This window comes from Salminus brasiliensis, chromosome 22, assembly GCF_030463535.1.
Source record: "Salminus brasiliensis chromosome 22, fSalBra1.hap2, whole genome shotgun sequence".
Taxonomy (NCBI): Eukaryota; Metazoa; Chordata; class Actinopteri; order Characiformes; family Bryconidae; genus Salminus; species Salminus brasiliensis.
Window position 1 is genome coordinate 10486763 of NC_132899.1, and position 21256 is coordinate 10508018.

A 21256-nucleotide genomic window follows, 5' to 3' on the forward strand; every position below is an offset into this window, starting at 1 on the left:
TAGAAGTAGTCACTGTGGCCTTGAAGCAGCACTACTTAAATAGGCTGTGGGATTCAAGCAATGATTGATTGGCTGAATGGGCCTGAAGTGTGCCAAGCAAACATTCTCCACACCATCACACCTCCTCCGCCAGCCTGGACTGTTGACATTCAGCAGGCTGGGTCCATGGATTCATGCTGTTGGGACCATATTCTAACTCCACCAGTTTTGTTCATCAGCAAAAATCTAGATTCATCAGACCAGGCTATGTTTCTCTACATCTTCAATTGTCCAGTTCTGGGAAGCCAATGCCACTGCAGACAGAAGTGGAACCTGACATGGTCTTCTGCAAGGTTGGACGTGTTGGTTTCTGTTCATCACAATTGTACAGAATGCTTTGGTCTAAGTAACTGTCAATCCTGCTGCTCTCAAAATCCCTGAGATCACATTTTTTCCCCCTATTGTAAACGTTACCTGAAGCCACTGACCCGTATCTGGACGATTTTCTGCACTGCACTGCTGTCACATAATTGGCTGATTAGAGAACTGAATGAGTGTGTAGGTGTACAGGTGTTTCTAATAAAGACACTGATCAGTCAGTGTTTATTACATCTTCAGTGTAGGTCTAAGGAGCTGTGTGTGTACACTCACTCTGCTGTGATCCAGTGAGCTGTGTGAAGTTCTGACAGGATGTGTATAGTGGACACACTGCTGTTCCCCAGCAGTATTTCTTCTGTGTCACTGAACATGCAGGACTGGGCTTTGGTCCAGGGCCTAAGCAGAAGAAGGACAGGGTTCAGACTAAATTACTTCTTCTGTAAGTACAGCTGCATTTACTTTAAGCTGGGGTTTCCTCACAATACAGGTCATATTTACAGAACTCTGGTGTGTTCTCTATGTCTCTATATATCCGTAATATATGAATATATTTAATGTCAGCATACCAGCATGCAGAATGCAGGTCTGTCTAGTCGTGATATAAAAGCAATGTCTCACCAGGGCAAGAGGGGGGCAGAGCTGTTGCTTTGAGGGTTTCCGAGTTGTGAATTTAAATATGACAAAACAGTCGACGACCGGTCATGTTTAAGAATATCACCAGCCTTTCCCCCACAAACTAGAAAAAATAGCAAGATTAGGAAATAGTTGACAGTATAATTATTAACAATGCTCTCCAATTGCTTGTACAACTGCAAACAAACGAAACAGCTGATCCTCACAGTTTCTTGACTGCACTCTCTGTAGCCGTGACGAACCAATCAGTAAGAGGGACGGATTTTGATGGAGGTGTGACATTAAGCTTTGATTCATCCACTGCCAGGCTTCCATCCATCTACACAGGAAAAGCAGAAAGCAATTGAATATTCACCAATTCTCAAAACTGTAATTGTCATTGTGTACAGTATAATAATGGCTATAATTCAATTCCAAAATCAGTGGCCAGTAATGGTCCTAGTCACCCACCAGCTCACCTTAGTCACTATTCTTCCTGCATTAATATATGTGATTCATTACATGATCTAATTATATGAGCTAAGTCCTTCAAGAGTCCTTCAAGAGCTGAAGGAGGCATCATGCAGGGTTTAAATACATGGCTGAGTCATTAGAGAACAGTAGATTTTCACCCTGATAGGGCAGTGAGGTTAGGCTGCCCATGTGAAGCTGAGATGATGGCATGTTTAACTGCAGAGTGGAGCAGTCTACTGTTCATCTCCTGGATGTTCTCCTGATAATTCACCATGAGGACCACCAGCAAGAACAGCATATAAACCAGGCAGTCCTGAATCAGGTGTAGAAAAACAAGATACAGAACCATTATTACACACCAGTTTACAGGGAAAACCAGTACTTAGAAAAAAAAATCTTAAATATTAATCTTAAGACTTATTATTCAGTAATTACTATAAGTATATATTTAAATTATGTAGTTTTGAGAAGAAAGATATGAAGTATATGCATAAATAAACACTTGCAGTTTAAGGGATCACAATTCTTTTAAAGGGCTTGTATATCATATTTTTCTTGCACTGTACTTCTCCACTTATTATTCGCTCAGGGCGTTTTCACAAGCTCATACACAGGACCGATGCTGGGCTCGTGGATTGACTGATAATTTTTTTCTTCAAAATCAGTTTTCATTATTTTCCTTGGATATAAACACTCTGAAGCCATGGCATTTCACCATACAGGAAAACCTGCAAACAAGGAGCTGTTCTCGTAGGAGAAGGTTTTTCGGACATTTACTGCGTTTAGCGGACGCTCTTATCCAAAGTGCTTTGCTATTTACCCAATAAAAACCTCAGCTAGTTTGAATAGGCTAAAAATTCAAAGATACTCTAAGTTTAGACATTACTAAACACAAGTCAGTAAGGAGACCACTCTGCTATTCGCCCAAGTACTCTCTGAAGAGGTGGGTCTTCAGTCTGCGTTTGAAGACAGCGAGCAACTCTGCCGTTCGGACACCCAGGGGAAGCTCATTCCACCACTTTGAAGCCAGGACAGAAAAAAGCCTGGACGCTTGTCTTCCGTGGATTTTGAGGGATGATGGGTCAAGCTGAGCCGTACTTGAAGCTCAAAGGGCTCTTGGTGCGGATCGGCTTTTGACCATTGCATCAAGACATGCAGGCCATAAGTCGAAGCAAAGACATGACAAAATGAACCAATGACCCAATCCCACACGTGACACCAAAAACAGATAGCTTTCACATTTGCAGTGGGCCGCACCAGAGTTCGCTTGAAGCGAACCCAAGGACCATCAATTTCAGGAGGACCAGAGATCACTTTTTTGTGTCACAAAAGTTTTGTTTCAGAGGGAGCTTGCAGCTTAGTTTTCATATATGGACTTAAATAAGTTAATGGTACATTTTTTTAATGAGATGGGTGCTTTAATGTTTATTATGCTAATTTACAAATATTCCTAGATTTGGATTAAGCCTAACCAGATTTGAACTAATACTGAAACTGTAAAGACCAGGTTTAATTCACATTTAAAATAAAACAGCCCATATTACTCATATTCATCTGTATTTAATGTTGAATCTGTGAAATCTAAAGGCTGGGAATGCCGATTGTAGGGACTGGTTTACCCTCATTAGAGCCCGTAGCGTTCTGACTTTCCGTGCCTCCTCTTTGGCCTGCAGCAGGCCGTAGCCACAGGGAGGATGCACTTTAATCCCCTGCTCCTCCCCTGTCCTCCTCACTACTGTCTCCTGAGCCAGCCTATCCTCCACCTCTGGATCCACAGGCTTCACCACAGCAGCCAGGAACAAAGCCTGAACACATACCTGTAGGGATGCATGAGAAACATTTCACTCCAGATTGCTATCGACAGGGAGGTTTATCTCAGACAATCCTCGTAAGGTGCTATATTTAGAATGTCGGGGAAACTATTACTATTAGAAAGATCTCATTAAATGCTGTTTCATGTATTTCTCCACAGGCTAAAGAACTAATCTCATGTTTATAATGAGATTATTGGCGGCCTTTATGGGTTAAGTGTTCCTCTAATGTTGCAGCCAGCTCACCTTGAGAGGCTCTAGGAGCAGGGAGGATGTAAGAAAGGCAGACAGAGCTGAGGTAAGCCACATCAGCACCACAGAGCTGGAGAATTTGCTCCCATATAATCCCACCATGGCCAGGCAGGTTCCCAACAGTACAGCCACCAGCAGATACACCACTGCCAACACCCCAGAGGGCAGCATCACACCTGGCTCACCACGAGCCACACCTGAGGCATTGGACACAAAGGTTTTAGGTTAAGTGGAAGTGTAAAGAACCTTCACTTAATGCAATGGATCTTTAAATCATCAAAAGGTTCTTCACACCCATGGATCTCTTTAACAAACATGGTTCTTTAGGGAACTGCAAAAAAAAAAATGAAAGACAGGCCCCCTTAAAACGATAAAGTAGCTGATTACAGAGCGACTTTCTGTTTAGTTAACTTCTAGTTCTAAGCCATCCAGTTATCCTAACTGACACTGCTTACTTCAGCCTTTCAGTTGGGTTGACATACTAAGAACAGCAGCAAAAACATCAGTAAATGACCTGCAGCTGATGATGGTGTAAAATGTTTAGTCTGTGTAAGATTTGAACTTATGATCTCCTCACACTTGATGAGCAGCAGTGAAATTACATTAAAAAACACAGTTCTGAGTAAATTACAAAGAAAGGTCAGGAGTCAAAGACTATGAAGCCTCCCCTCCCCCCATGTAACAGGAAACTCTCATCTATAGGTGGGAATAAACAGTAAACAGTGCAAGTGAGGGGTCCAACACAGAGTAAACATCATACAAAGCATTTCAAATTTACTAATGTTTTTGAGGCTCAACTATGTGTTATTGGCCAAACTAAGATGCAATACTGGAAGATGTACGTTAAGAGAACATTTGACAAAATCATCTACTTCAAGTTGGCCTGGCCTGACCATAAAGTCTTTACAGTGCAAAAACCCCTTTGGAGCTCCATTATTTTACTCAGTTACTCTCATTTGGAAAGCTACTTTTACTTTACTTGGGCTGTTATTTCCCCAAAGTAACAAGACTACTACACCACTTGGTGCTTCTTTTTTTAAGGCCTGGTAGTTTAGGCCACTCATTATCTAAACTCACCTATGCGTGTTTTGGAGGTGGTGCTGCAGGAGTCTGGAGGGAGACTAGGCAGGAAAGTACTGGCCATGCTGCACACTGACAAAGAAGAGGGGGATTTGTAAAGCCCACCTTCATACACAGGCCTATGCTCATTCAGCTCAGACCATTCACTGCAGGGTCTCTCCAGACTGGAGGAAAGACATACAATAAAAGTAAATTAAGCTTAAATAAGACTTTAATGAGGGTATAGTTACTTCAGCTAGGAGAGACCAAAATGACACTCACGAGTCAGATAAAAACGTCTCATTGGGTGAATAGCGGCCACTATCAGATGTAGTTGGTCCTGAGGAAGCAGTGCTGGACAGGAAAGGGTCTGCAGAAACTGACCCCAGCTCCTCCTCTGAAATAACATACCAAGATAAATACAATCATTCCACTCAAAATCTCCTGATTTTAAATGCTGTGTTCAACATAAATTAACTCCTTCAGAAATCAAAGGAAAGTACATTATCTAGAAGAAGGCTGATAACATACCCCATGTCAGCTTTATACTATAAGGTCCTGATAACATATCCATATGAAAGTACAGAAACTGACATTATCACTGCACTATTCTAAAGCACTCTGATAACATACACTTGCTGGACCATTTATTAGACCCCTGTCTTTAGTTGTACAGCAGTTAAAGACTGCAGCTTGTCTTTTTCCACTTACAAGCTGTATTAGTCAACTTCTGGGCCTTATTATTGGTTGGTGGGCTATTTTTTTTGGTCTAAGGATGACCTTCACCTCCAACAACAGAGTCCATGAAAAGCCACCAAATGCCAAATGCAAAACTTGGAATCAACTCCAGACCTTTCATTTATTTACATTTCCATGAAATAATGAGAAAATATATCCGATTCTGTCCGATTCCACTATACTTTACATTTCTTTTTACATTTCTAAACAGTGCAAAATGGCATTTTTTTGGTAAACCTTAAATTAAAGCTGAAAGTCTATACTTCAATCACATCCTGGTTCTTTTCAAATCCATTTTGATGTAAAGAGGCCAAATTGTGACTGTAGTTCATGACAGGACAGATAAAGACTAACCCACCTGAGAGTGAGGGAGACTGTTTCTTCAGACATGGAGAACTACCCGGTTCAAAGTTTTGCAGCTCAGAGGTTGGAGAAGCCAGTCGCAATTGTAGAAGTGCTCTTTTTCTCTTGAGGAGACGAGTGGGCCCTGTCAGCTCAGGGAGGCCAAAAATGCTGTCATTCGACGTCCACTGATCCACACTGCTAAAACGGTTTTGCAGTTTAATGAAAATGTTTAAATGATGGCATATTGACTACAGAACCATTTTGCTGTACCTTTCATGTTCGATATTTGAGGTTTCCCAAAATTCAGACTCCAGTTTAGGGTTCCCCAGGGATTCCTTAATAAAATGGAGGCACATTTTTTTATATTTCAGGACTGGTGGCATAGTGGAAAACAATGATGCTTTGCACCCACTGCATTAATGCTGATAAAGGTAAGTAACTGAAAGACAGCAACTGTAGTACGTCGCTGAGTATGACGTCTCTACCCAACTCGGACTTACTGAATCATGCAAATTCAAAGCGCTACTTTTTCTGTGTGGCATTCTGAGTACTAATTCAATAATCACAAAATACTGTAGGCTCTATTAGTGGATTAAAAATAAAGGATGTGAACCGTCTCACAGTAAATGGTGATGGACCCCCATGTGTGGGTGTTTCAGGGCCTCTTGGCATGGACAGAAAGGACGAACAGGAAAGTCCTGGGTGGCTGAGGTAAACATCCATCTCTACAGTGTCAGACACAGGGGAAGGAGGAAGCGACAGCTCCATCACCACCTGGAACGCAAACACAATATCACCATATGCACACATTATTATCAAGCAATCTGAACTGTTAACATTAACACTGTGTTCTTGAGGCCACCTTATCATTGTGACTTTTTAATATCAGAGAAAGTGTCACGCGTAAGGGAAGTGAAAGATTTCCATGCCTTGTTTTTTGTCTGTCTGAACAGGAAGGTGAGGAGGGACTGCAGAGGGAACATCACAACTGCCACCGTCATTCCAACCAGTACTGTCTCTGAGTTCATCAACATCTGATCAGCAACTGGACCACTGTTTTGAGAAAGTGAAGAAACGATTTTAGGCAGTGAGTATTCACAACATGATTCAAAGGTCTAAGAATGTCAAGAGGCCCTAGAATGTCAAACTATACTTTTCTTGGCATGAGAGTTCAGTACATGTAAGGGACATATAATGAACCTCAAACACTGTTGTTTCCTCGTTTAAGAGGAAGTTAACAGAGCTGTTAAATGGGCCTTAATAATCTTAAAATCCCGAAGCTGTTACGTTGCAGTCTTGACTCAGAGTTATATTTACGCCTCCAAAATGTACACAACCCCAGCTTACTAGTGCAAGCCCTAGTCAAAGCTGGCGAAATGGTAAAACACAACAGCGACTTCAGGAAAGCATGGTTTTGTTGATACTGGAGAGCAACCTATCACCTCCAGAATCTGTTTTTCCTATACCAGTATCTGCAGAAGGGGGTAAACTCTGCATACAACACAGCAAAAGCAATGGGGAGCAACCATTTGGATCCATGCTGGTCTAAAAGCTAATTCAAGCCAATGCTACCTTTTACCATCTCTTCAATAAACTGAACTACCTCAGCTGAACCAAACTGAAGCTAAACACACATCAGAAAGGAGGCTAAAGGCTAAATGCTAAAATTATATTACAATATCCGGCATCTACAAGCCTTCACAGTGCCGTAAACTAGCCAATAAAGCAGGGCTTATCGTTTTATCTCGCACAAGCCCTCAGTAAAAAGAAAATCTGTGTGTTTAATTCTGAGGCAAAATAACAGGGTGGTAAATAGGCCTGTTAAACAAGAACTGAGCATTTTTCACTTCAACCAAAGTCACATACTCACTAATTATACATTAAAACAACTTAAAATACTTAACAAATGCATTCTTTGGCACCTTTTAACCATAACTGTTCTTAAAAATGTTTTATTGGATTTTGAAACACTTAACAAGACTCATTAAAAGTAATACAATTACATAGGGTTCACGCATTTAACAAATTCCAGTTCAACATTACATATAAACAAACAAATAATAAATAAATGCATAAATAAGGTCTTAATACTAATGCAACTGGTGCAAAGGATCACTGGAATCTCAGTATTAAGACTAATGCTAACTGTAGAAGGTGTCTGTATTAGAGTGTAGTGCACAGGTTAAATACTATTATTAAAAACTATTATTATTATTTCTACTTGTTTATAAAATTACGTTGGGCACACATACTAATCTGATGGAATATATGCTGCAGTAAAATACAGTAAAAAATGTTTTTTGCATTTAAAAATTAAAACATTACATTTTCAAAACAGATTGAGTGCCTTATTAATTATAATATTAATACAATTAAAAATAATAATACAAGTTTGAGAAACAAGCATCACAGTGATATGTTACATGCACTCTCTCTCTCTCTCTCTCTCCAACCATTTACCCCAGATAAAATGGGAAGCATTTTTTACACAAAGCATTTGCACTGATAACCTTACTACCTCACTGGACTCAGTATTTATTACACATTGCATAATTTGCACACTACCCCCAATTATTTATTATTCTCTGTCTGTACTGTGTTGTGTTGTCTGTCTGCACTTGTACTGTGTTGCACTTGTGTTTTGTATGCACTGTCTATGTTGTGTCTTGTATGCACTGTCTATGTTGTGTCTTGTATGCACTGTCTATGTTGTGTCTTGTATGTACTGTCTATGTTGTGTCTTGTATGTACTGTCTATGTTGTGTCTTGTATGCACTGTCTATGTTGTGTCTTGTATGCACTGTCTATGTTGTGTCTTGTATGCACTGTCTATGTTGTGTCTTGTATGCACTGTCTATGTTGTGTCTTGTATGCACTGTGTCTATGTTGCACCATGGTCCTCGTTTCACTGTGTACTCTGTATGTAGCTGAAATGACAATAAAACCCACTTGACTTGACTTGTTGTAACTCTTGACTTGTGTGAAACTACTCCTCTACACATTTCCTGACAAATCTTTTGTTAAAGCACTTTTGATTGAACACAGGCATTTCATATGAACTGAGTATCCATATGCAGATAATCACACTGATTTACAGATGCTGAAGAGTTCCAGTACACCTGAAGCACACACTTCAGAGGTTCCTGCTCATTAAACCAAATTACTGAGCCTGATTGAGTGTAATCAGGGCAGCAGCTAGAGGGTAGGCTCTCAACTCTGCAGTGCTGTGAGATGTACTTGTGGACTGGTGATCTACAGCAGTGCTGTGGGTGTGTGGGTGGTATTCGGTCTTTTACCTGCTGCTCTTTGAGCTCACTGCTCCATACCACACTGCCCCTGCAGCCAGGTACAGGTGCAGAAGCAGGGCACAGCTAGTCACTCTCTGTGCCCGGCTGAAGCTGCTGTGAGCCGGACGCTCCCATAGAGATAGCCATAGGTGTTGTTCTCGCAATCCAAACAGCAGCTGAGAACGCAGCATGCGGCCAAATTGCTGTAGTTCTTGTGGGCCTGTGAAATATATCACACATAAGGTCAATATTAATAAGAATCAATAAAGCCATATTGCACTATTACCCAGGACATCTGCATTGTGTCATCAGGGATGATGTATAATGTTTAGAAATCTTGTCAAATACACTATATGTCCAAACATTTGTGGACACCCCTTCTAATGAAAGCATTTAGCTATTTTAAGTTGCATCCATCCATCCACACACACACAATCTGTCTAGTCCTTGTAGAGATGTATGGTCAATGGAACAGGACTCTCCTATTCTACAATAGGACATCAACCTATTGGCACCATGCCTAATGCCAGGTGTGGATTAGAGGCATATAAAGCCCCCCAGCATTAAGCTGTGGAGCAGTGAAACTGTGGTGTTCTCTGAAATGAAGGTGCTCCATTGAGTACCTTTTGGATGAGTTGGGGAGTTGGGGTGAGGTGGTATTAATCAAACATCATGACCTCATTAATCTTCTTGTCACTGAATGCAATCAAATTCTCACTGCAATGCAACAAAATCCAGTGGAAGGCATTGTCTGGACAGTAGCGATAGTTACTCCAGTGTCCTGATACTTTTGTCCAAAAAGGGGTTCATCCATGGCAAACAACCTAATTTTAAGAGTGTAGCGGTCTTGTGAGATGTCTTTGATGAATTTGGGACAATTATTGCCCTTTTATCCACTGCAGGGTCAAACAGTTCTGAGCATGAAGGGTGGCTTTTCCACATGGACACAGTTCGGCATGAACCGCTTACAAAGCCCGGTCTTCTTAGCATGGTTAGCTAAGCATACAGGGGGCCAGACCCATTCAATAGGAAGGACCTGAGCAGCATGGACCTGGTAGGCCATGATTTCTAGTACAGAAAATGGTGGAGACTGTATCTAACAAGTAGATAAGTATTCATTTTAGCATTGATCATGTGTAAAAGTGTGGCAGCAAGTACACTTTAGTGCACAGTAGCAAACTTGAGTCGGCTATGGACCACGTCCAACATCGCTAGCACGGCATTAGCAAGGCCTAGCTCGCTTAGTGGAAGCCAGTATTACCTTGGCCATGCAAACACTTATAAGCGAACTGCAGGGATTTCGTATTGAAAGTTGATGTGTAACAGCTGTGCTGGACTATGTTCATGATTTTGTGACCGTATATCATCTTTTATGCCAGGACCACAGCTATAGCTTTCCATTAGCATATTTCTGCCTGCATGCTGAAGATGTCACACACTCGTGTCAAAACTCATTGAGTGAGTTTCAAATAGACGTATTTAAGTGGAGTCCAACATTATTTGGCTACTACATCTATGAAATGTCCTCCTTGCCATAGTTTGAGACACAATGCTAACAGATAAATTACAGCTTCAGTAAAGTACATTAGCCTCGTAGTTGTAGTGCAAGACTAAAAAACGAAACTGCTGCATAAGTATCATGAGATGCTGTGCACTTATTGGTCCTGATTTAGGAACACAGCCAATGGAAAAAGGAACAGGTCCGTACTGGCATTGAACAGCACAGCACAGCCCTGGTGACGGTCTGGCCCTGCAGTGGAAAAGAGTTTTAGGAGGACTAAAGCTGCATGAAACATAAATAGATATGATCCCTACTTACAAGTGGCCAGCACCACTTTCTGAACCATCCCAGAGTTCTTTTCATTCTCCACAGACAGCCAATCCTCCACCAAGAAGAAGAACATGTTATCCATCTGCATGTCCCACACCACCACATGCTGAAGATACCAGGAAGGGTCGAGACCTGGGCAAGGAACTGTCACTGTTTATTCATCCTCTCTCAGTTCAAATAAAACAGGAGACATAAGTACAACAGGGCTCACCTGTGTTGTCATGCCAGATGCATATTTTCCAGATTTCTCCCAGGTTGGCATCCGTTTCTACTTGAAAGTCATCCAGACCATTCCTTTGAAAGGCTCCTTCTCTCTGCAGGTGACGTGATCCGCTTTTGTTCAAACCATACAAACTAATGCCTACATGGGCAGAGGTACCTGTAGGAAGTTACTGATTAGATTCATTCCTTGCTGACGTTCCTTCTTAAATGTGCTCTTTTACCAAATAAATGTGAATAAATAATCTGAATAATAGTTTCTCATAGGGGGACATTCAGTCTTCATCCACTCACCAGCCCCTCTCTGCCAGCCTGTTTTGACTAAGACCCGGTAATGATAGCGACCAGCTTGGCCACACAGTGGGATGAAGCCCAAGCGCAGACTCTCCAGATGGTCTAGTTTGTGGGCAATGAGCCCAACCAGCAGATGAATGAGGAGCAGAACTCCACACACGATCCCCACCACCACATTCCTCACCGGCCCATCTGACTGCAACAACACGATTCATCAGCTGAATGGAATGTGCAGACTGTCTGGTAAGTGCAAGTCATTATCATTTATCAAGTCTTTATCATTACCGCACATGGTGCTAATGCGCAGTATGTATGACATGTTCCGCCTGAGATGGCATTAACTGAGAAATAACTGATTTCTGTTGGTTTAATTAATACTGCTGCTCTGTCTTACAGTGTAACATATAGCATACTCCCTTAATCCTAAACTCCACAGTTAGTCAGCCAAGATACTGTTGTCCAACCCTTGCTTCTTTAATTTCAGACTGGAGCTCTAAGACTAATGTGGCTAGGAAGTAATAAAAGCTTTTTAACACAATGTGAACTGCATGGCAAAATCACGTTTTTAAGAAACCATTATGATTTCAGTACTATCGAATGTATATAATGGGCAAGTATAGCATAAATAAATGCATCATTCAAGGTCCAGATTCACAGTTTTTTCCTACAAAAGAAATTTCTTAAGATAAACTCAATGGAGTTTATAAACCTGGGCCTCCTTCGCCAAAATCTTGAGTTCCTTCCTAAAATTTATTCTTGAGAAAAGTCATAATAGTCAACATTTTATTCATGATCCGTTGTTCACAGCTCTGCTTTTATGATGACGGACTCCCATTGTCTTCATAAAAAAATCCTAAATCAAGAACTTCAAGCTAAGATGAATTTCTTTCTTAAGAGACCTGTGAATCCAGTGGATCCCTGGTCAAAAGTCAGGCTGGGTAACACTGTCAATTATTTGCACTGCAATATCATGCCGCATTGTTAGACCCCTATTAAATCCACAACAAAGACCACTAAGAGGTAACTGGGAGGTTTACGCACTGGTGGCAGAAACAGGATGGCATCAGGGTGAACAAACAGGCTGGCACCGAACATGGTGAGGTGTCGAGTGAGGCAGTGAGCAGTGTTGGGGCTGCTGCCACTGAGCACGCTCACACCCTCTGTGCTCCAGCGCCTCTGTTCCATACTGAAGAACTGGCAGAGTGAGCTGAACACACACACTGAGAGACACACCTCTGCACCAGTCAAGCTGCTATTCAGGGTCACGTACAGGTCCTTAGAAGAGTTGTTTAAGCTGGGTTTGATGTAAAGATGTAGAAATCATCTTCAGTTAGATAATTAAAAAGCAGTAAAGCAGTAATTTTGTGTGTATTTCTACAATGGGTCGAAATGAAGAACTTACAGTGGTGTGAGGAAGATGGTGTTCTCCACTGAAGGAACATCAGTAGAGAGAGAAAGTTTGAGCTCCTGAACGAGGCTCTGCTGTGACAGTGGATATCCTTGTTGGTCAGATACAGCAATATGCACTTGCCCAGTGCTAATCTGACCAGTTCCTGCTATGAAACACAGTTAGAATGAATCATTTGTCTGATTTAAGAACAAGCTCATCAGCTTAATATCAAATATTTAAGATAATGTAACTTATTTCTAGACACTTCTACTAGTTTGGAGTTATTTTGGTGTCCTATTAAAATGGCATTTAAGCTCCCAGGATGCATGTTTAAGATGGTAGTAACTTCAGGCTCCTGCAGATGGTGCTGCACAAGGCTATAAATACCTGTGGGGTGTGTGACAGGATTCATAAATTGAGTGTGTCTGAATTCTCTAGTGTGTCTGAATTCTACTGTGGTTGGTGTGGCGCAACAGATAACACCAGTACCTGCCACTCAGCTACCACACTATGTGGGAGACTGGGGTTTGATTCCCGGTCTGGGTGACTGTGTTGCGCTACACCAATAAGAGTCCTTGGGCAACACTGCATTGGTCCACCTCTGTAATACCAGTAACCTTGTAAGTTGCTCTGGATAAGAGCGTCAGCTAAATGCTATAAATGTAATGTAAATGAGTGTGGATGTGTGTGAAATGGCTCACAAAGAGGGCATTTGGTCCTGCCAAAGTGAAGGGAGGAGGTCATTTGCAGGTGTATCAAAGTGTATGGACATACGAGTCTACCAGCAGTGAATCCAAGTCTACAGGTAAATTCTCGTCAGAATTGTGGCCAAAAGACAAAACTGCTGGACAGGGACCGCTGGCGGGTTTCACAGCTAAAGAACACTCTGCAGGGAGCTGCAAACCATGAACATATGGCCTTTGCTCACTTCTGTTTAAGGATGTCGAAAATGAGGAGCATTTTCTCTACACTGGGATTTTTGCCACTGCTGGTAGACCCTTATGACTGTACACTTCCATACACCTGCAAATTCAGCTACTTCCTTCACACTATGGCCTTTGGCACTCCCAAATGCAATCAATCCTTTATGCCAATCATTAACATCTGCTTTGCAGATGCAGGTATTAGGACCCTGGTCATCCTCATGCAACCTCATCTGCAAGTTACTACCCATTTTTTTCAAAATTTAAAATAAGCACAATAATAATAAATAATGCCTTAAACAGGTGAACACACTGCATATACCAACTGACCACAATTATTAATGTTTATATTATTATAATTATGTCTTTTATAATTAGTGTCATTTATTAACAGTAAAATATAATTTCGTCATGTTGCAATTTGTTGCTGTTTCCCACTATGCCTAAAACACCTATTAAACATGGTAAAATCATTACAACGCACAGCCTCTGAGGCCCGAGTGCATCATTACACCCCTGCTAACAGGACACAAGCTGTCATTTAGTGAAAAGAAGATGCTACCTTGAATCAGGCTGTAGTTGAAGGCAATGAACAGCCCAGCTTGGGGGTCAATCTCAACTGCCCTGACTGTGAAGTTCACACACCCTTCGGATGGCAGGGTGATATTAACCTTTGATGAGATGTCCATATCCTGCTTGTGCAGAGTGACGTGTATCGCACTGTCTGATGTAAGGTTAGTGATGGGGATAGACAAACCCTGCGGTGTGAAAAACTCCATAGCTGTGAGCATAGTGGAGATTGGAGGGTCTGCTGCCGAGATGAATGGGTTCCCCTCAGGCTCCATAACCAGCAGAACCTGAAGGACATCTTCCCTCTGTTTGCTCAGCTGGGAGCTCAGGGCTGGAGGGATGTGGAAGTGGCAGTTACTGGAGGGCGCAGTGCACAGCAGGTTTGAAGCAGGGTTGCCTCGTATACCTGCTGCACTGATCTGTGGAGCTTTCAGGGAAACAGCTTCTTCACCAGGCATCCGTGACCACATTAAAGAGCGCATGAGCTCTCCTACCTGCTGCAAAGCTGATAGTGTGGTTTCTGAAGTGCCTTGATGTTTGTACTTGTAGTTTGAACCATAAGGTTGCTTCAATTTTTGAGTTGCACTCATGGAGCTACCTAAAGCAAAAAGAACAGTAAACGAATGGTAAAGTCAATGTCAACTTTACAGAAGTCCCAGCTTTTCTTTGACAAATATTTAGATTTTCTTAAAATTATCTTAATCTACTGCTTCTCGCACACTCTGCGCTGCTATAGTAGCTTTGCTGTTCTTCTCCACATAGCTTTGGGTGGGAAGATGGAGTTAGCATGGTCTGTACAGACTGCAGACGGAGTTGGTGGTGAGTTGCACAGCACATATTACAGGCTACCCTATGTACCAATTTCCATTCCACCTTAAATAGTGCTGCAGTATCGGACATGCAGCTACTAGAACCAGAATGTAGTTGCTGCATAATTTAAGGTGGAGCGTAAAATTGCTCTGACTGGTCTGATCAGGAAGCGAAAAATCTTAAGACTAGAGCCAACCAGCACAGACTCACCATCAGGGAAAATTGAGGTGAACAAATACACACAATTACATACATACATAGACAAATACTAAAAACACTTAAACTGCTCAGAACAACAATGCGTAGACTATGTAGTGGGTTGTTTATTATGTCCTTGTTTAATATGGTCATAATAAATTATTTGTGCCCATTTATTTAGCTAGTTGGGCCTTTACACACCTGAAAGGTTCGTCTTTTTGTGACATTGTATACATCTGGTCCGGTTCATTTTGGGATTTCCATACAGTTTTGTAAACGCACTAAAGACCTTGACTAAAGATGCACTAAAGATACGCCTATGTCCCGGCATCATCACCTACATATTTGACACTGGATGAAGAAACAGATTCATTTCGTCGCTACTTGCTACTTGCTAGTATTATGGTATTTATACCAGCCGCACCAACTTCAGACGTAGTACTTGAAACTATTCGGCCAATTTTAGCAAATTATATATAATATATATATATATAATTTATATATAATATCTATATTATATTGTAGCCGTCAGATAAGGAGGAAAAGTCGACAAGCAGTCGTTTTATTTTTGCTGCTTTACCGGTTCTTTAGCTCGTTCTGTTGTCTGATGGGTGACTGACCTAATCAAATTTATTTGTATAATGTTTTTGTAGCGGCTTTACAGAAATCCAGTAATAAGACAACATATTAACGGCACATAAAAACCCTCTGGTGAACATTCACTTTTCAACACTTATTCTATATAAATTCTCCCCATCCCCAAGTTCAAGGACACTTGAAACTTTTGAAGTAGTAAACTTTTGTGAAGTAATGCTCAAATATGGGCTAGAGGGGTATAAAGCCCCCAGCATTGAGCTGTGGAGCAGTGGAACTGTGGTGTTCTCTGAAATGATGGTGCTCCATCCAATATTTGGATAGATGGGTGGTGAGTATCCAACATCCTGACCCCACTAACACTGTTGAATGCAATCAAATCCTCCCAGCAATCCTCCTCTAAAATCTAGTAGAAAGCCTCCCTTGGACAATAGAGATGGTTACTCCAACAAAACCTCTTTATTAGTAGCCTTGATTTCAGATGAAATGAGGAGTAAGCAGGTATCTTATTAAAAACCTTGTATCTCCACTTTTGACAGGCACTGTACTTACTTAGAACATTCAGAATATTCCTTCCGGTGTCTACAGGGGTGATGTCTCCTTGTTTGGTTCGTTCTCTGATAACTTTTATCATTTTTTTCATGGCTTCCACCACTCTGATGCGGCAGTCTCCACACTGAAGCTCAGAAGGAACAGCCTAAGAAAGAGCAACAAAAGTGTTTTCATGCTTTAAAGGTCAGAATACGAAGTGAAAACACTCAATGTTATTCTATCTAGAGGTATTGTAGCTGTTTTTCATTTATTTATTTAATCTACATCACTGCAGGCAGCCCATAAGCAGTGGTGCCCTTTTACCCTTTATGCCACACAGGATGACTGTTAAGTGCATGCTCAACCGGAGTCTGTTGACCCTTTGGTGTTAAGCCTTAACTGATGTTGAAGCTGGCTGAGTAGAGGCCATTTTCTAATGCCTCAGGGGAACTGATGTCTTTTTCAATAAGCGTCATTAAAGCAGAGACATACAGTGGAATGAGCCAAAGCGGCGCTGATCTGTGCTGCATCCTGAAGCGAGGACACTGAGAGAGAAGCCAGGGCCTGGGTCACATTGCCTCGCATCTGTACTCTGTCCTCAAACTCCTGTACGCTAACAGCCTCCAACTAGGGAAAAGCAGAAGGACGGTTCATTGTGTACAGAAGAGGCAATTCATTATTTGATTTAAATCAAGGTCAGGATAGAAAAAACACCTAAAACACCTTCCTAATGAAGCATCTATTGTATATTACATAGAGTAGATCATCATGAAAGTGTCTTAAATGTATTTTAAGTAATGTTGTCTGATGAGGTTATTTTACAACATTGGCAGATAAGATCCCTGGACAAAAAATTGCAAACGATGATCAGACTATAAATGCTGTGGATTGTGTGACGAGATTAATAGGTTGAGGACAGGGTGTACAGTGCAGTGACTGTCTTGTTGGATGTTAATGATTGGAAAAAGGAGTGATTGTCAGAGACCATAGTGTAAAGGAAGTAGCTGAATTTGCAGGTGTATCAATCGAAATACAAAACTGATGGACAGGGACCACACGGCTTGTGAATGAAAATCTCTTCATTTCCATGCAAGAACCGCTTCTAGACACAGGTCCTGCACAACCATTTTCTGAAGGAACACTCTGCTGGGAGCTGTGCACCATCAACATATGAAGCAGAGTTGCACACAAGAGGCCTTTGCCCACATCTGCTTAAGAATAAGAAGAATGTTCTATAGACTGGCATTTTTGCCACTGCTGGTAGACCCGTATGACCGTAAGCTTCCATAAACCTGCAAATTCAGCTACTTCCTTCACACTATGGTCTTTGATAGTAACTTCTTTTAGCCAATCAATAACATCTACTTTCTGACCCCTTTTTCACACATTTTATGAGACTTTTACTGCACAGTACCACCTCTTTTCAATCCATCACACACTCAGCAGGTATTTATAGCCCGGTCATCTGCGTGCAGCACCATCTGCAGGAGCTATTTTTTGTCCAAATAAGACAAATAAAGATAGAAAATAGTTTACTGTCAGAGACCACCGTCCAATCATTTAATTTCCCATCCAAACAGACACAAACAGTACAAGGAAAATGATTGATATGAAATACTGAACAGAAAATTACACAAAAGCCTCAACAACTAAATCTCATATCAGATGTTTATCTGAGGTGTTTAGTGTCTCCACCTGTAAGATTTATTACAGCTTTGATTCTGTTCAGAAGACTGACTTTCAGTTCTTCTGCAGATTTCTGTTGGAGCATTTTCTGCTTCTCGCCATCTAAGTCATCCCAAACACATTCAGTGATGTTGAGGGGTGGTCAGTCCATTAGCTTTATTTTCTGTCACTTAAGGTTGAACAATTTGTCTGACTGGTGCTGTTGGTCCAATGATTTTGGTGATCTATCAGTTCTTGAATAGTACTTAGGGGTCCCATTTTCACTGTACATCTTAATGTTTTTTTTAAACTCCAGTTCTGGAAACTTCCTTTCTACACTTATTTTTCTTTGACTTTCCATTTCCTTATACAAGTTGAGTGTCTCAAATCGAATATCTAATGTCTTTATATATAAATATCTCCTGAAAATAAATCACTTGTATTTAATGACTGTTTTAACTGGGAATTAAATAAATATGGGGTGGTCTTTGATGAAGGTGGTCTATGTAAATAAAATGGCTTGAAATATGTTAAATGCGCTCATATTATTCTTAAAACCAACTCATAAAAAGACATGTTAGATAAGCTGCCTATACTATTTTATGTTGTTTTATGCAGATACTAATTGTTATATTTGCAGTGTACCCACAGACAAACTATGGATTTTATTTTTGAGCTAGTCTTTGTGTCACAACTCACCTGATTGAGCTGGCTGGTTAGGGCAGTGGAGTATGCTATAACATCCTGAGGGTTGCCTTGTTGCAGTAAAGCCCACAGTTCTGACTGACTATTTTTCTTCAGCCATTCCGTTGCACTTAGGTCACTCACTGGCAACACCACTCTTAGATTCCTGCAGGTTTTAAAGGCTAAAATTAATTAGAACAGCATTTGCCAACCTTGATACTCTCACATACTTTAGTGATCAACCTTTCATAAATGCAAAATACTGTGTGAGTGTGTTAAAATGTGAAGACCAGGACTGACAAACACTAAACACGCATTAAAATTGAAACATTTCAGGGACATCTCACACACTTTCTCAGAGCAGTGACTTTGGCCCCCAGGCTGTCCTCAACCTGCACCAGTACAGTAATGATGGAAGCATTGTCTCTTGTTCTTGTACTGCCCAGGGGCACCAGGGAGCTGAATGTGTGTTGCGTGCCTCTGTATAGGGTTATCAAAGGACACAATGGTTCTGAGTCCTCACACTGAGCCACCTGAAGAGAGTATATCATCTGAGTAGGTTTACTGTCCCCATCCACCCAGCCTGTCAATAAAGAACATAGACCAAGAACTACATTCAGCAGGAGTATAGTGTTACAAGTCACGCCAACCTCATATCTTAAAAATTATATATAGCTACTATTGTTGTACATTATTGTACATTTATTGTGCAACAGTTGTTTCTGGTTCCTCACCAAAGTTACAAATAATACATATTTGTATACAAAACAATACATGTAATGTTTTGAGAGAGGTAGAAGAAGATATAGTAGTACACAACATTGTATACTGAGCTGGCATTGGAAGATCCAATTGGAGTAATCCAAATAGAGGTCCATTAGAGTAGTTTTGCAGTATACAGTGTGCAAATATACAGTAGTGTGTAATATGTGTAAGCATCAGGAGACAGAACACTCTTAAAATAAAGGTGCTACATAGGGACAAAAGTATTAGGACACCTAAACATTACACACACAACAGTTTTTTTACATTCCGTTCTAAATCCATAGACATTAATATGGAGTTGGTCTCCTCTTTGCAGCTCTAACAGCAGGTTTGGAACTAGTTGTAGTTATTGAGTCAGCAGAGCATTTGTGAATTTTATGCACCCTAGCACTGGACAAGCCCACTTTGTAACTTTATGTGCTCTGACACTTCCTAAACACCTCAATCTTCCAATAAAACCACTCACAGTGGATCGTGGAATATCTAGGAGGGAAGAAATTTCACCCACTGACTTCCTCTATCATCCTATGATATACAGACCCACGCTGGAATTCAGTGAGCTCTTTAGAACCACAAATTTTTTCACTAATGTGTGTAAAGACAGACTGCATGGCTAGATGCTTGATTTTATTGCCTGTGGCAATGGCACTGAATGAAACACGTGGATTCAATGATGTAAGAAACGTTTAAAGGTTTAAAGACATGGATGTAAAGGATCTTTACTAAAAGTATTTTTACAAGAAACCCTTATACCCTTGGTGGTGCTGTTGGAACTGGTGATGATAAGAGTGTAGGTGGGCTTGACCTCAGAGGGTTTGCTGTTAAAGATGAAATGCCAGGATGTTTAGCTTAGCATCCTCCTTGGCTATTGACTAATTCCTACCTCACTTCATTGACTTTGCACCCTGTACTGCTAAGCACAGCATAAATAAAGGCAAGTCAAGGCTAACGTTTTTCATAAAACATTCACGCTTACCTGAGCAGCTGAATGAGACTTTTTGCAGGAGCTGAACAGAATGTTCTGGTAAGAGTGTGCAGCTGCCCCCCTTGGGTGGGTGGTTGATTGTTAAAGCAATGCTGGCTGACCCCCATTGAGCAGTGTTTGGTTTGGACACATTGAGAGTGAATACGTATTCAGATCCAGCTCTCAGTATACCAGGCCTGATGACAAGGTCAGGTGAGCTGTCTCCAGTTGAGGCTATAGCTTCATTTAGGTGCAGAGCCTGCCCTATTGAATTCTCTGCGGTCCATTTAAACTGTTGATGGAGATGTGTATTAAAATGTATATACATATACATATGTCAATAAACATCATGATGCATGGGTTATTATGGAAATGGGTAACATTTACCATACCTGAATAGTGCCATTGCACAGAGGACACCGTGCAGCCAAAGCAATGGGATGGCTGTGACTGACATAAGAAGAGGAGGTTAAGCTGCAGGAGATGCACTTTACAGTCACGGGAAGAACTTCTGCTTTATACACTTTCACCTGAGAGAGCAAATCAGGCCAAAATCACATTATCATAACATTCGTATTGTACAAAGAACAGTTCACATGAGACGCTAGGTAAGGGGGTACTCACAGACTGCTTAGTAGAGACAGATGGGCGTCCATCTTTTTGAACTGTTAGAGTAAATTGGTACACTCTTCCCAGCTCCAGGATGTGCCTGGGCAGAATGAGGGTGCTGCTGTTGAGCTGAATGGAATGATCAGGGAAGAAAGCCTCTGAAGAACGAGATGCTGTGAAGTTCTGATGGAAACATGGTTATTTCAGAATTTAGCTGTGATTTGTTAACTTAGGTGTTGTATCAGGTAGAACATTCACTATTAAATTGATTATA

The 21256-nt window shown here is 41.1% G+C and overlaps 1 protein-coding gene across 1 annotated transcript in view; it reads right to left on the reverse strand.

Moving 5' to 3' along the window:
- pkd1b (polycystic kidney disease 1b) overlaps positions 1-21256 on the reverse strand; it is a 39884-nt gene that overhangs the window by 3473 nt on the left and 15155 nt on the right. The window contains 26 exon segments of the mRNA XM_072667929.1: positions 631-753; positions 976-1093; positions 1197-1309; positions 1602-1756; positions 3063-3260; positions 3501-3703; positions 4584-4750; positions 4848-4962; positions 5662-5846; positions 5919-5983; positions 6270-6422; positions 6578-6701; positions 8945-9155; positions 10755-10898; positions 10978-11145; positions 11280-11475; positions 12321-12573; positions 12682-12832; positions 14155-14760; positions 16317-16461; positions 16788-16922; positions 18660-18810; positions 18996-19227; positions 20386-20665; positions 20766-20903; positions 20998-21165. Coding sequence (XP_072524030.1) covers positions 631-753; positions 976-1093; positions 1197-1309; positions 1602-1756; positions 3063-3260; positions 3501-3703; positions 4584-4750; positions 4848-4962; positions 5662-5846; positions 5919-5983; positions 6270-6422; positions 6578-6701; positions 8945-9155; positions 10755-10898; positions 10978-11145; positions 11280-11475; positions 12321-12573; positions 12682-12832; positions 14155-14760; positions 16317-16461; positions 16788-16922; positions 18660-18810; positions 18996-19227; positions 20386-20665; positions 20766-20903; positions 20998-21165 — 4697 coding nt within the window.